The sequence below is a fragment of the Drosophila arizonae genome, chromosome 4 (genome assembly GCF_054131065.1).
Source record: "Drosophila arizonae isolate 15081-1271.41 chromosome 4, UAZ_ARI_1.0, whole genome shotgun sequence".
In the NCBI taxonomy this organism is placed as follows: domain Eukaryota; kingdom Metazoa; phylum Arthropoda; class Insecta; order Diptera; family Drosophilidae; genus Drosophila; species Drosophila arizonae.
In genome coordinates this window covers 1279754-1295550 of record NC_142924.1, presented here as the reverse complement: position 1 = coordinate 1295550, position 15797 = coordinate 1279754, and the positions used below count along the sequence as shown (strand labels likewise).

At 43.7% G+C, this 15797-nt stretch overlaps 2 protein-coding genes and 1 long non-coding RNA gene across 3 annotated transcripts; 1 reads left to right on the top strand and 2 right to left on the bottom strand.

The window, feature by feature from the left end:
* Positions 1-4435: 4435 nt before the first annotated feature.
* On the bottom strand, positions 4436-6284 carry eIF4E3 (eukaryotic translation initiation factor 4E3). The gene is made up of 5 exons (XM_018008201.2): positions 5557-6284; positions 5427-5501; positions 5270-5369; positions 5119-5206; positions 4436-5054 (listed from the first exon to the last, which is right to left on the bottom strand). The coding sequence occupies exons 1-5, from the start codon at positions 5844-5846 to the stop codon at positions 4894-4896; spliced, it is 714 nt and encodes a 237-aa protein (XP_017863690.1). The 5' UTR covers positions 5847-6284; the 3' UTR covers positions 4436-4893.
* Positions 6285-11958: 5674 nt separating this feature from the next.
* Positions 11959-12717, bottom strand: LOC108614205 (uncharacterized). Its single transcript, XM_018008202.2, has 2 exons — positions 12558-12717; positions 11959-12459 (listed from the first exon to the last, which is right to left on the bottom strand). Exons 1-2 carry the CDS (start codon positions 12567-12569, stop codon positions 12085-12087), a joined length of 387 nt encoding a protein of 128 aa, XP_017863691.1. The 5' UTR covers positions 12570-12717; the 3' UTR covers positions 11959-12084.
* A 2404-nt stretch (positions 12718-15121) lies between these two features.
* Positions 15122-15518, top strand: LOC149268950 (uncharacterized). Its single transcript, XR_016269829.1, has 2 exons — positions 15122-15405; positions 15465-15518. It is a non-coding gene; the product is annotated as an uncharacterized LOC149268950 (long non-coding RNA).
* The last annotated feature ends 279 nt before the right edge of the window (positions 15519-15797 follow it).

Below are 15797 nucleotides of genomic sequence, written 5' to 3'. Positions count from 1 at the left end.
TAAGAAACCAGTTATATATCTAATATATAAAATAAATTTCATATTCACCAAGCGCGGCGGTCGATATATATCGAAACTACTATTGGAGACGCGTATATATAATGAGATAAAAACAAAGACGGAGATATTGTGATAAATTCAGAAACTTGAGCTTCTTCTAATAAGAAAGTTAAGTAATTCTTTGATTAACATACCTGGCAATCGATATACATATATATCGATTTCGATATGTCGATCAATTGATACAACAATTAAGCGAAATTATATCTAGTGCCGCGCTCATAGTATCTCTGCATAAAGTTAGATATAAACCAGCTAGATTTTCATTAGGAATATATCGATAAATATCTTTTAATTCTCTTCCTTGAGAGGACTGACGTGAGGAACAACTCCATTTACATTTCAAATGGGTACGGAGTATAAAAGGGTTTAGAGTTTCAACATCTATATGTAACTACGTATATATACACTTACATACATATATATGTATATATCTTTATCTGTATTGTTGTTTTTGTTTAGTCACGGTTTGAAAGTTTTTCGCTCCAAGCTTTTTGACGTTTCATTGTTGTCAACTTTTAACTAGTTTTTTTTTTATTTTTATTTTTAATGTTGTTATAATTTGGCGAATGCAAATGCAAATGCGACGACATCGTTCACTGGGAGCGAAAATTCAGTTCAGCTCAGCTCTGTCCGGGCTTCGCACAATGAGAATTCGAGTGGAAAAAAGAAATAATAGAAGCCGAATGCAATTTGTATCATAGAGTTAAATTATTATGAAAACTATTCTCATATTTCTATGCCCGTTCACGAATGCCAACAAGAGAGTATATTGGCTCAAATCAGTCTAGCAACTCTACAGAAATTATATATTGGGGCGTGGCACACATTTTTCCGAGTATTGAATGCTGCTCTCACATAATCTGATAGTTCGACAACTGCAGGCGAGTATTGGGCAGTCGATCACGCCCGGCTGAATTCTTGTATTCTGCTTTTTGCCGAGTGTCATAAATATATTTTATTAAATTCCGTGCATTGTTATAAATTCAATTAAAGCTGCATTTCCTGAGCCTCAATAAAATATTGAAAGCGGATAGCGAAGAGGGAAGGGGTTAACTCTGCGTTCGAGTCGGAGTCGTGCTGCCAGTTTGATTGGCAAATTGAAGAAATGATTATTGCATTTTGGCATTGCATTTCAATTGCATTTTCGGGCTGGACAGGCGACAGACACTCAAGGCTTTGGGGCTTATAAATGACATCGAGACTTATTTATTTATGGCAGCACGTCGAGAGCTGGCCGCATTTATGCAAATTCATTTGCAACTGCAGCTCAATCGGAATGCTGCATCTGCGTCTGGCCAAGCTCAATAAGCAAACATAATAAACAGCAAAATGAAAAGCCATAAATGCCCCAAGGCCCAAATCCCAAGTCGGAAGAACAGAAATTAAAAGTTCAACTGGCAAAGGTGGCCGAAAGCAGCCAGAAGAAGCCTCAACAAGGCTCGCAGCTGAATTTTTTGCTATGGAATGGAGTAATTGCATTTGATGGCCAATATTTAATTAACTTATTCCGACTCCGAGTCAAGAGTCGTAGCTCAAATAAAGTTCATTTGCTCTGGGCAAAGCAATTTCCCATTCATTTTCTCTCTCTCTCTCTCTCTCTCTCTCTCTCTCTCTCTCTCTCTGTCTGTCTGTTTCGTCTATTTCAGCAATGTTTCTATTAGCTTGTTTGGTTCTTATTGGATTTATATTCGATTCTTATTGGATGCCTATTGACTTTGTCCTCTTAACGCATCTTTTTCATATTATCATCTCTCCTTCTACGCTATTCAATCCTCAAGATTTCATAATCTTCCCTCTACTCCTTGGCATCCTACTAATATTGGAGTGTTTATTGAACAGATCCCAACTCCAGCTCGTATATTTTTTAATCCGCACAGCAAACACGCTAAAAACTTCAGTGATGAAAGCATAAAATTCCAATGCAGAATGCAAAAAACTCCCAATCGAGCACTCTGCTTACCCATTTTATAGGCAGTTATACGAGATACTTTGGGCCGGGGAAGGAACCGCCAGCTCCCAAATGGCTGCCTGGCGACCTGACGGGCCGACAGACGGACTGGCGGACAACAGGAGCATCTTTAATCAAAAAATAATTATGAGTGTCGGGGGAGCTGATGGTGGCAATGAAATTACATTTGAATTATGACTAAAAGCGAGAGATGGAGAGAGAGAGAGAGTGGGCGAGAGGGGAGAAGCTGTCTGTCTCACTTGATGGCAAATGGAAACCCAAAAAGCTATAACAAGTTGTGCAGTAAATGAGCTAAGCGAAAGCCAAGTGAAATTTGAGTGAGACGAGCGACGAGGCAGCAGACGAGAAAAGATAGCGCAAATAACAACAGACAACAGTAGCAGCAGCAGCAGCAGGAGTAGCAGGAGTAGCAGCAGCAGCAGCAGCAACAAAAATGGCCGCAATTTACGCAACAAACAGAGCGCTGAAAATTGCGACAGCAACGAAACAGGGACGACCGCAAGGACATGACGGCAAAACTTTATGTGAAAAAGAAAACAACGACAGACAATTAATTTGTTTTGCAACAGGAGACACAGGACATCGGGCACATCGGGCACATCGGGCACATCGGGCACATCGGGGGCAAACAATTTTGTGCTTGTTGGCCAAGAATATTTACGTGGCCGAAAGACAAGTCGCTGGACAAACAAACAGCTGGAGCCAGAAAGCCAGCACAGCCCCAGAGCCACGCAGCCAGCCCACAGCCTGCCCCCCTCCTGCCTCCACCAGGAATGGTCAAACATTTTACGCTTTTTGTTTAATTAAAATAGCAACAGGATGAGCGATGCTTAAAGGACCTGCGACCCGCTCCTTGGCTGCCTTCGTGCGCCTTTTTCAATTACACTTGCATTTAATAATATACACTACAACAGCAGCAACAACAACAACAACAACAACATTAGTTTGCAGCGCTTATCTGAGCTGAGGGCAAAGCAGGAAGCGGAAGCTGTTGCTGCTCCTGCTGCAGCTTCCGGGCATGCAGTTGGCTTTTATTTGCCTTGCTTTGGCTTGTCCTTTGACATCGGCCTTAAAGCGCACAGCGACAGTGCAGACTCGCTGCAAATGAAGCCTTTTACTGCAATGAGTACAGTGGAGACGCGCTATAGCGAACTGCTGCCAGAGGTCGCTCGGCTGGCCATTGGCGCAGTCTTCACTGCGCCGCACTTAGCAGCAACAATAAACAAAAGACAGCAATAAGTGCAGGTATTTCCTGCATGTCCTTTCCACCTGCACAGGTGCGCATATCAATGCGCATTCGCCATTCGCCATTCACCATTTGCCATTTGCCATTCGGCATCAAAGTGCAGGCATTCCTCGGCCTGGCCCCAGGAATTTCTCACTCGATATTAAAACATGCAGGCAGCAGGAGCAGAAGTAGTAGTCCGGGCGACGTGTTAGCGACTCCTGTAAAAGGATACGCCAGCATACGTGAGTGCGCTTGAGTGGTGTGTGTGCGTGTGTGTGTGTGTGTGTGTGTGTGTGTGTGCGTTCGGCTAGTGTATCACGTTCTTGTCATTTGGCAAATGCCACTTCATAATTCAATAAAACAATAAACGAGCAAATCCTAACAAATTACAACAATCACATTATATACGTATTACGTACCACATATACATGTGTGTGCGAGTGTGCACGCCACGCCCCCAGCACACAGCCGCCCCCCAGAGCAGTGTCCTTCTCAGCATATTTTCATAAATTGCACACGATTTGCTATGCATGACATAAACACAAAAGACCAAGCGTAACTGACACGCCCACATGAGACGCGGAAGCGGGAAGGGCGGCCGCTGGGGAAGAACGCGACACGACAGCAAAAATAGCCAAAATTATGGCATAAAGGATAATCGCCATAAAGCGAGTGAGCGCGAGCAACTGGAGAGCCCAGCAGCACTGAACGTGGCGCCAGGCGAACGTGTGTCCTGGCTAAGAACAACGCGTGGCTACGTGCCGGATTTGATGGCACACCAAGAAAGAATACCAAGCAGAAAAACAAAAGAGAAAACAATACGTTTACGCGGCGAACTACAGATGCCTCTATAGGATAACTAACCCTATAGAAACTAAAAATATCCCATTTACGGTAGTGAAACTTGAAGAATATCATTACAAGGAAATAATTATACAAAGATAGTATGGAATACTCAGATACAGATACTCGGATACAAATACAGATACAGATGCAGATACAAATACAAATACAGATACTCGAATACAGATACAGATACAGATACAGATACAGATACAGATACAGATACAGATACAGATAAAGATACAGATAGATACTCGAATACAGATACAGATACTCGGATATACACTCAGATACAGATACACTCAGAAACAGATATATACATAGATTCGTAGTACAGGTTGATTTCATGCAACATATTGCAATCGCTTTATTCGTTAGCTATGAGTACATACAGTACAGCAAGGTATCTCATGTACATATGCATATATACATATATGTTGACAGATATACATGTATATATGTGCGTATGGGTGTATAGGTAGTTGCCTGACTGTCTGTCTGTGAATGTGTGTGTGTGTGTGCGTGTGTGTGTGTGGTGTGCGTACGAGAGTGTATAAATTGTTCATGTATAAAGAGTTATTTTCAGTTATAAGCAAAATGCACGCTAGCTAGAGAGCTGAAGATATACATATATGGAGTGGGGTATAGGAAGGGGGATCGTCCGATCGTGCAAATGCCCAAGTTCTAGCCTAAGGTTGAGCATTTGACGACAGGGCCGACAGGTGAGTACTTAAACTAAGTAAACGCTTCCGTGGAAAGCCAGCTTAGCCGGACTTGCTTTGCTCGGAATTTACAATTTGTAAATAGCATTGACATTCGGCCCGGCCTGAACCATGGCATCCTTGTGCACCTGGTACTGCAGCTCCACCTCGCGCAGCTGCAGCAGCTGCTTCATCTTGTGTCCAATGGCCAGAATAGCCTGCTGATTGCGCGAGTCCTTGGTCCACAGAGCTGAATGGATATGAAGATCGTTATATAGGCTATGGATGTATGGACTCCCTGCTGAGACACTCACATATCTTGCTTGCCTTGTTGCGCACATTGATAACCACGCCACAGATCTGCTCCGAATACTCAAAGCACTCGCCAATGGTGCACAGAAGCTAACGAAGATGTCATATCAAAATACCTTTCCAAGTGGGCCTAATAGAGTGTAAGCCGCTTACCAAATCATGCCACAACTTGTCCACCAGTTCCTTCGAGTCCTTGTCCAAAAACATGACCCAACGACCGCCGTCCTTGTTGACATCATCCTCCCACATGGGACTGCAGAGAAATCATACATAATATGAAGAATAAGGACAAGATTTAAGTTTGACTAACCGTATGCCATGCTTGAACACCATATAATCATTGAATACTTTAAGATCCGATGGCGGCTTAATAAAGTAGTAGACACTGCAAAGAGAGAGGAGTAGAAAGGGGATGATACATAGCTATTCACTGCGACTACCTGAAGAAATCCTCGACAGTATTGAAGCTGGTCACATCGCTCAGCATGTCGGACCAGGACTTGGTGCGATCGTTCTCCCAGTGCCACAGCGTCCAGGTGTGCTCCAGCGGATGCTTGAAGCACAGATCGTAGTCAATCGAGCTGAGCACGCGGTTCAGCGACGGCTGCAGCTCGGCCGCGGCGACAGCGAATTGCTCATCGGCCACCACGTTGGTCCCGTTGCCGCCGGCGTAGATGGCCTGCCCGGACTCGGCCACCTCGGTGCCGTTGTTGTAGTTGTCGTAGCCCATGGTTTGAGTTACTTTAAAGTACTTCTGCAATATAGCGCCTATTTCGTAAAACTTTTGCTCAAAACTTGCTTATGCCACACGTTAACGGCTCTTTTTTTCTTTTTTATTGTGAGGTTGGGTTTTTTTTTTTGGTTTCAAATACGTTTTTTTTTTTTTTTTTTGGTAAAAACATACGAAAAAAAAAAGCCGTATGAGTATAATGAATATGAGACTTTTCTTGTGTTGCTCGGACGAGTTTAATAGAATAATGAGAGAACTGGAAAACTGCAAATCATCCAATTCCTGACAGTTGACAGCGAGCAGTCGTCGCCTGCTGAATATACTGAAAGGAGCACTGGAAAGTAGCTCAGGCTGCCAGATCAATCAGTTTTATAGTTCAGTGAACGTTTAAAGTTTTTCCAAACGGCGTTGCCAGATCAATTTGCTCAAGAAGTGTCAATAAGAGTTACCAGATCAATGTATCGGACAAGTGCTAGAACGAACAAAGTTTTATGAACGGAGTTAAATTGTGGCTTACAAATTGGAGATGCCTAATAAGATGGCTTTATACTTAAAATTGATATATCCTTAACACAAAACTATTTGAAGGTTTTACCGGTGGTTCCCAATGCTCCGAATTGAGATGCATTATGGAGTAGACTAAAACAGGCTAAAATGCAAGAAAAACTGCTGGGAAAGCAACCTAGATGAAATATTGAAGAAAATATGTTTATCAAATTATTAGCAGTGAACTTTTCCGCTCATAATAAGAATAAGATAAAATAAAGTACTTCTTCTAAGCATTTCCCTTAAGAATTTCTTCTAAGTATTTCCTCTAAATATTCTCTCCAAGAATTTCTTCTAAGTATTTCCTCTAAATATTCTCTCCAAGAATTTTTCCAAGTGTTTCCTCTACGTATTTTTTCTTTAATGTTTATATGAACGATTATTGAATATTATTTTTGACTTCACTTCACTTTATTGCACTGTTGACCTCCACCGGGCCTGGGCGACTGAAGAAATGATGCAGCTGCTGCCCTTTATATAGGGCGACTTTCACTCTCACCAAGTGGCTTTCAAATGTTGGGCCCGACGTCAGGTAGCGATCGTTGTAGTCGACCTTTAGCTGACCAATGGGAGCACTCTCTGCCTCTGCGAGCATTCTAACTTCGTTTTACTCAAGTATAAATGCCGAATGAGAGCTTCTGCATACATGTGGACAGCTTAAATGATCTTCTATAGTTCTTCGATTCTCTTGGTTTTGTTAGGCAGACATAGTCACATAGTCTCTTAAGGACAAAGACTGCTGCATAGTCTGCCTTTATTTCAGGCTACGCCATTGCACACTCATTTTCAACAGATCTAGCCTGAAATAGGCTAAACGGGCAGCACTGGTGCCTCCAGTGCCAACTGCAGCGGGTGTCCCGTGCCGTGGCTTCGCGCGATCAATTGAAATGTCACGCTAATAAAATAAAATGGCAGCGCGCATACGATAAATGCGCCCAAAATAATAAAATGTGACTCAAATGAGCGAACGCGACAGGCAAAGCCAACGGCAGGAGCCGGCAGCAGAAGTTCGCTTGGCTGGCTGGCTGTCTGCCATCCTTTAACTGTCTCCCTCTAACACATTCTCTCTCGCTCTCTCTCTCTCGCTCTCACTCTTTCTGTGCAACAGTTTGCTTGCAGTCAATAATCGAAATCGACTTGGGCTTGTGGCAATAAAAATTTGTCTTCGCCGCTTAAGTTTTGCGCCTTGTTGCACAGACAGACAGACAGACAGACAGACGCCCGCCCCCTGCTCCTGCCCAGCTCCTGCTGATAATAAAATATGTGAGTCCTTGCCACGCTGGCTGCCTGGGTAAGTAGCTTTGGGCCCTTGTAATGTGCACCATTTGTGCCAGCCAAGCCACTGTGTGGCTTTTGCCACAAGTTGTGGCTCTTTGGACATGTCTACCTCGCTCGCTCTACCCTCGCTCCCTCTACCTCTCACACTCTCTCTAGCTGTCGTTTCGCCCCTCTTGGCTTGCGTGTGAATTATGTTGGCCAAGTTAGTGCACAACAGGGCGACGACTAAGTTGAGCGCTGCAAATAAGTTTCCTGCTTCAATTTACTTAAAAATTCTATTTATTTTAGGTCTTAAGCAGCTGCCACGCCCCAACCCCAGACCCAAACGCCCCTTTGTCCAGCTAAGCTGGCGAAACGATTTTGTCTCTAGCTGTTTCTCTTTCTGTGGCTCGCTCAAGTTTCGGCGTAAGTCGCATAAATCTTAAGCCAACTGCGAGTGAGCATATTTGCAGTAGATTAGCGCAGTTGAAATATATAGAGAAATGAATTATTCGCAGATATTTGTCTAGATACATAGAGAGCAAATAAACAGAATGAAAACCTACTATATACATATATATATATATATATCTATATCTGTATCACATCCAGTCCAAACTCAACATTAACATTATCCATCTAAATTATATATGAACTATAATCTTACAGTTAACTTTTGAGGTAATCTAAATATTTGACACGCATACTTTAGCTGTCCGAACTGTAACGTTTTTGTTAAATCCAAACAAATGTTTAACTTGGCGTTACAAATCCCCAAACTTTTTCCAGGTGCCAGACGCTGCGTATACGTAATATTTTACAGCGCTTTGCACTTTGCGCGCTGCGAGTTCTGCTGTAGCTGTATGGGTCAGTAAATCTTTTAAAATATTGTAATGTTACATAGTGCAAAAAGCAACATAACAAGAAACGAAAAGAGAAGAAAAAGAGCGAAGCGAGGCAAAAGCCGAGCAGCAGCTTAAGCGAGCTTCGAGTGGCAAGCCGTAAAACCAAGAGATGAGCAGGAGGAGCATGTCTTGAGAGCAGCAAGAAATGAAAATGATTTGAGGCATTAGGTAGAGCACATCTCCCCCAGCTATAAAACTGCATGCCTTCCGTGCCCGTGTTTTTTGGCCCCGGCCCCAGCTCCAACTATGGCTCCGGCTCCGGATGCTGATTGCTGGAGATTTCCGGTACGATGAAAGCGCCAAGCACGCGATGATGTACGATATGAAGGCGAGCTCGTTTATTTCGCACCTGAATGGCAGATCAAGAGCGGATGGATGGGCGAGCCACATGAAACAATAAAAGTACAAGGTGCCAGCCAGGAAGTGGCATAAACGTGTGGGCGGCGGCCATATGTGTGTGCGTGTGTGTGTGGGTGTGTGTGCCTCGAGGCACCCAAAAACTGGCAAAGAGGCAAAGGCAAGGCAAAGCTACCTCTGTCGCTCACCTCCTGCTAAATGCTGCAAAGATGAAGTCGCTGCCAAGTCGCGCATCTGTCAGGCCCAACCACCCATGCCCAGGCCGGGCTGAGCACGAGCAAGAGCAGAAGCAAAAGGCCAGGTGAAAGTCATTTCACGCTGTTGTAGCGCAAAAGATTAAAATAATAGCAGCGCGTAAATTAAACAGCCAGAAAGACCGAGCAGCAGCAGCAGCACCAGCATCGGCGTCTTCCTGCCTGCCACCCATGCAGCCAGTCGAGTGGCAACCGCAGCGATTCTTTTGTCTTTGCGCGTCTCTCTGGCTCCGCGTGTGTGTGTGTGTGTGTGCGGTCTGGTGCTAAAACCGTAAGACGCTTAGCAGCTAACGGGCATGGGCAATACTTGCCCGCCATTCGCACCATCTGATGTGCCACCAGCAACAACAACAGCAGCAGCAACGCGTTGTCAGCACTTCATTTTGAGCCAACATGCCGCGTGCTTCACTTAATGCGTCAGCCGAGGAGGAGGTGGGCAGCAGGTGTATGACAGCACCCAAACCCTTGTAACATTATCCTGTAAACACACAAACGCAGTTGCATTACTTTATGGGTATTATAAAGCAAAGGCGACAAAACTTTAGAGCTCGATACGTTACAGAATGGAAATATACATATATTGATTTTATATTATTTATATTAATTATTGTATTATATTAGCTTAAACCTACTTAAATCTCTTTTAATTAAATTGTTCTAAAAGTCTTATTAAACTGAACTACTTTACATATTCACAACCGTCGAGTTCTCTTTCCATGAACTAAACGTTTTCGTTGACTTTGTCGCCTGCACCGCTGCACACAATGTATTGTTCTGTGCAGTACCGTTGCATGCAAAAGGGAATGAGTTGAGCGCTGTTCGGTATGCGCTGATTCGTTAAGCTGTCTCCCTCCCACTACACTCGTTCCACTCTCGTTCTACTCACTCTCTCTCTACTTCTGCTTCACTCTCTTCACTCTCTACTGTCGTGACTTTGAGTGCTTGTGGCTTGTCTTTTTCTACTTGTTACTCCGTCGCTACTTCTTCGTCTTCTTCGCTTTTGCGCTTCTCCGTAAGCTGAATGCTTTATGTTTGCCAGCTTTTAGCTCCATTGTTGTTGCTGCTGCTGCTGCTGCCTTTGCTGTTGTTGTTCTACTGCTGCCACTGCAAGGTACTTTGCTTTTGTTCGATGAAACGTAAAAATAGCAACAAGCAACGAAAACTCATTTTTAGACAATGCCGCATAATTCCAACGGATGCGGATGAGGGATACAGCGTACGTCCTTTTTGCTGTAATGAGGTGCATACTTTACCTGTTGTTGTTGTTGTTGTTGTTGTTGCCACTGCTGCTGATGTTGTTGTGGTTAGCTGTTGTCTGTGTGCGCAAAGTTCCTCTACTTATGTTTACATTTCAATGCGTCGTTTTTGCTACCTGCTTCAAAGTAACCGCAAGAAGTTTTCTTACGCGCTGTCAGTTTTTATAATGAAAGCGGAGGGCTGCCAGACCCCAACAGAAAAAAATAAACATATAAAAGAGCAGCCAGTGCTGCCAGTAACAGTAACAATTTGCTTATGCATGGTAACTCAACAGAGAAGGTCACTTCAACTTTTGAACCCTTTTACACACACCAGCAAACACACACACACACACACACACACACTCTTGCAGTCACATATGCTAGCCTGTTGCTGCCTTGTGATTCACAGTTGTTGTTGTTGCTGGTCATTTACGCCCATTTAGCCACATTTAACAAAGTCAACAATAAAGTCAAAAAGTTTTGTTGAAGTTGTTGTTGCTGCTGCTTCTGCTGCTGCTGCTGCTGCTAAAGTTCAGTCGAAACGATAATTGCCAAAAGTTTTGGCCAGAAGCCTACCCACTCTGGGCCCGGTCAACAGTTATCAGTTTATCGAGCTGCTTTTCCGTTCAGCTCAAATTGAATAAACATCTAATTTCTATGCTTGGCTCTGCCCGGAGACACTTCTCCATAGACCATTAAATCATCATCATTCGCATTTCGGATTACGGAGCTGTTGACGTATTTAGGTTTCAGGCCTCATTAGCGACGACAGCAGCAGAAGCTGCAACAGGAGCAGCAACACCAACAACAACAGCAACAGCAGGTGTCAATATTAATTTACTACCTGCTCAAGGATATTCTGCTTCTGGCTGGAATTTAGCTTTTCAAGCTTGGCAACCAGATACATCTGAGTGGGCCGTAGGCGTGCGGAAGAGCTGCTTCATATTTTATGGAATTTGCGGTCTCTGCGGTAATTACGGTAAAGCTAGCTGAGAAAATGTATACAGATAATATGGAAAGAGTATATATGTATGTATATGTATATAATTATATATATAAGGTAGATAAGAGGAAAAGAAAATGTATAAAGAGAACAAGAGAAGCTGCAGAAACTGAATTGGAAATAAAGACAATGCATGAAAAAGATAGACAAAAATAATTATTAAGTTTAATATAGTATTTATGTAGTACATTATGAAGCACTTATAATATATCGATCTGAATTCTTTTCCATAATATATGTGATTTACTTCTACTGTCCAGTTCCATGTAGACAGTTGCATTAATCTAGACAAGAAGACGGATGTATGACAAGAAGCGGACATAGCTAGACTTGATAAGATATTTAGATGGATCCACTTGGCAACCGAATGGTAGCTCTCGCCATTAATATGCAGAGCAGCTTCGCTCGGCTACGTCTTGAAGGCTGCCTAGTGGATCGGCCCATTAAAGTGGCTAATGGAGCGGCTGAATTATTCGGGCAGGCGAACGTTGCGCATTTTTAAGCAAGGCCACAACAAATGGAAGCGAAAGAATAAATAAACAGCCACAAATATTTCAATGAAACTTAAACTTTTATTTTAATGTCGTAAACAAAATCACAAGCTGTTGGTTGAGGTATGCGAAATGCAAATATACATATATATACAGAGATATATATTTATATTGAACTACACACACTCTACTTCTTCAGCAGCAGAGGGGCGGCGGCATAAGGGCGTGCCAGATAAGGAGCAGCGAAAGGTGCGCTGTAGGCCAGAGGAGCAGCGGCAGCATAGCGAGTGTAGGCGGCAGCGACTGGAGCGGTGTAGGCAGCGGCAACTGGAGCGGCGTAGGCAGCGGCCAGAGGAGCGGTGTAGGCGGCGGCGGCAATGGGGGCAGTGTAGGCAGCGGGGAAGGCGGCGCTATGGGCGATCTGGTGGGCGGTGTAGCTGGAGGCGTAGGGTGCTACGTAGGCGGCGCTGCCGACCACAGCTGGTGCGGTGTAGGCCAGAGGAGCGACAATGCCGGGCTTGGCAGAGGCCACAGCCACAACAGCGAAGAAGCAGACGGCGAACTGGAAAGATGAACACAATTAGAGCTGGAACTGGAACTGGAGCAGGTGCAGCAGCAGGAGCAGGAGCTGGAGCTGGAGCTGGATCTGAAGCTACTTACGTATTTGAACATGTTGATTGTTTGGGTTTGGGATAGTTGTCAGCTAGTGAATGACCAGTTGATTTGTGATGCCAATTTGAAGACAGCGCTGCGCTTTTATAGCCAAATGCCGAAGCGTCAGCACTTACACTTTTCATTGGTTTTCGGGTCTCGCTGGCTAGTTGGCTGTCTATCTGTTGCTTGGTTATGCGGAGCACGCGCAACGGTTGCCAAGTCAACGACTGGCAACTGACGAAGACAATGCTGTCCATGTTGCGCATGCGCAATTCTTGGCCAGCGAATAATGTTGTTGGCTTGGACTTAATGTGTCTGCGTGCCTGGCGTCCGTTACATTTGACTCGGCCATGACCTTCAGCTGCAACCTAATGGCTTGCCAGCTGGGTAATACCGCTCACTCTCAAAACAGTAGCACACCAAATGTCGCTACTAAATGGTGTGATTAACGATATCACAATATACGAATTGCATTTTAATTTTATGTTGAATAAATAGCTTGTGTAAACGGGGTAAGTGTTGCCAGATTGTTCTTAGGGCAAGACGAGCTGCTTAAGAATTGGGGCATTTTGCGTGTCGTTATCATTTGGTATATTATTTTTTGGTATGTGAGTGTTGTTAGTGTGTGTCGGCTGCGAGTGTTGCCAGAAAGCTTGCCGCTTATTGTGCATTTTTAATGTGTCATAATTAATCCGTTTTGAGTAGTATTTGGTATATTCATTAATTTCAAACAAAAAATCGCATAAAAAGACCAATTTAGCGAATTTTTTACTGCAATTCTCACTGATTTACGTTTTGATCAACAAACATACAATTATTTTCAATATATATGTAAATATGTTCAATTTAATTAAAGCTCAGCTATTTCCATATGCTGTCAATTTCATGCAATATTTCAATACAATGTTTTCAACTATTTGCCGGCACATATTTTCAATTATTACGTATACGCAATTTCAATGAATTTTGCGCTCAGCTTGATTAACTGTTTATGCGCCATATGCACATAATATACCATACAATGGGTGCCCCACACGCGTACGCACCAATTACCATAACTAATGCCCCACCAAAGACCCTATCAATGCAGCCAAAGTACCTAAGTGCTTACATATACATATAGAGCTTACACATACATCCATATTTATGTATAGGGATAAACTCAGCTCACGCCGTCTGAAATTCAATGGAAAATTAATTAACAAATGTCATAAATTGCAAAAGGGGGAGAATAAAAATGTGCGATATGCGAACCCTTGACAAAACGCGCTGAGGGTTGAGGCAAATGCAGCGCTTAAAAACTCACTAATTAGACGTATCGAGAGGGTGTGTGGGTGTGCGTGGGTGTGCGTGGGTGTGCGTGTGTGTGCGTTTGTGTACGTGTGTTGCTGTCAAGGTGTTTACAACACACACACACACACACACAAATGCACAGTTGCACACACACACTCGAAAAAGTGTTGAAGCGTGAATTTTGCTTAAAAATGCCAATTACGCGATTTCGCAAGAATCGAGCGCAAGCTGCGTGGCATGCGGCATGTGGCATGGATAGGGACAGGGACAGGGGCAGGGGCAGGGTGTAGCTGTGGCAGCTGCAAGGGTTGGTTTGTAGTGGGTGTCTGTAACATGCCAACAAAGTTGTCCTGCAAATATTTCAGCTGCTGCTGCTGCTGTTGATGATGATGTTGCTGATGTCGCTGGAGCATTTGTTTGGCTTCCTATTGCTGGCGGCTTGCCTCAAGTGTTTGCCTAGTGACTGTGCATATGCAACAGAGAATATTTCGCGGTGGGCGTGGGCGTGGGCATGGCTGACGCCCACTAAATGCACAATCATGAGGCGGCAGCAATCGAAATTGAGCTGCAGCAGCAGCTGCCTCATATTTGTCGCCATCACTTGACTTGGGGGCGTGGCATGCCGCACAATGTGGCGACGCTTTCATTGTCAGGCAAATGGCGCATATTGGTTAATCCGTCTAAAAGCTTTGATCACACAAAAACCAAAACCCGATTTCAAGTGCGACGCGACAATTCTCAAGTGACCCAACAGCGCTGGCAACATATCAAAGGAGTTGCCACGCCCCACGCCCCCAGCTCTCACTCCCTCTTCTCTTCCTGCTACCCGGCTAAGTGGCAGCGAGTAATTAAAAGAGAAATGTGCACAAAAAAGGAGCAAAGCAACAACAACAACAACAAAACTGAATGAAAAAAAGGAAAGCCACCCGGCACAAAGCACAACAAGGACTTGGCATATTCGCTTCCTCTACACGCTCCACAGTTAACTTCTCCTGCTCCTCCCCCTCCCCAGCCTATTGAACCCTGCCTATGTACTCGCTTTATTGCCCCTAATAAAGGCGTCTAGCGGCTGGGCGTGGCAGCAGCTGTGCGAGCGCGTTAATGCGTCGCTCAAGTGCCGTAAAACGTGAGTGACACACACACACACACACATACACGCACACACACACAGAGGTCTATTATAAATTTTGTTTTGAATTTGTCTAGAAATGCGTGCGACTTTTGACGGCGATGGCTGCTGCCTTTAAGTGGTTTCAACAAATTATTCATGATAAAGTGCCAACAACACCAACAGCAACAACAATAACAGCAGCAGTAGCAGGAGCAACAACAATAACCACGCAACAGGATTGAGCAATTGCTTAGCTGTGCGAAGGCCATAAAAACCAGGGCTGCAGAAACAGAATATAAAATCGAAGTAAAATCTGATAGGTGTATATATAAATGTGATACTTTTATGATATATACTGTATTAATATATATATATATCTATATATTACTAGCAGTCCCAGCAAGCGTTGCATTGCCCTACCCTTATTTCTAGGTAAAAAATGATTAAAAGGTATGTTGTTCAGGTTGGGATACACTCTAATTAATTTATTAATCAGATTTTCATTCAAGCACCTTGTGGTAAACGACATTCTTCGTTTTTTGGTCAGGTGCAAGAACAAATAATGCGGATCGTTTGCCAACACGTGAGCATGCCACGTACAATTGACCATGAGAAAAACACGCATTTTCTAGATTGAGGCCACAAATAGTCAAAGATTGGCCCTGTGATTTGTTGATCGTCATGGCGAAGGCAAGACGAATCGGGAATTGAATTCGTTTAAACTCAAAGGGCATATCTGTTGGGATCATCGGAATCCTTGGAATAAGAACTTCCTCATCTTTAAATTTTCCTTTGAGTATCGACGCGTGAATAACATTGCTCAACAGTTTTCTTATTACTAA

Excerpts from the sequence above, each read along its gene's own strand:
- eIF4E3 (XM_018008201.2), bottom strand. The coding sequence starts at position 5,846 with ATGGGCTACGACAACTACAACAACGGCACCGAGGTGGCCGAGTCCGGG. Across the intron at positions 5,207-5,269 it reads ACAAGTTGTGGCATGATTTG|CTTCTGTGCACCATTGGCGA; the intron begins GTAAGCGGCTTA and ends CATCTTCGTTAG. Across the intron at positions 5,055-5,118 it reads CAACAAGGCAAGCAAGATAT|CTCTGTGGACCAAGGACTCG; the intron begins GTGAGTGTCTCA and ends ATATCCATTCAG.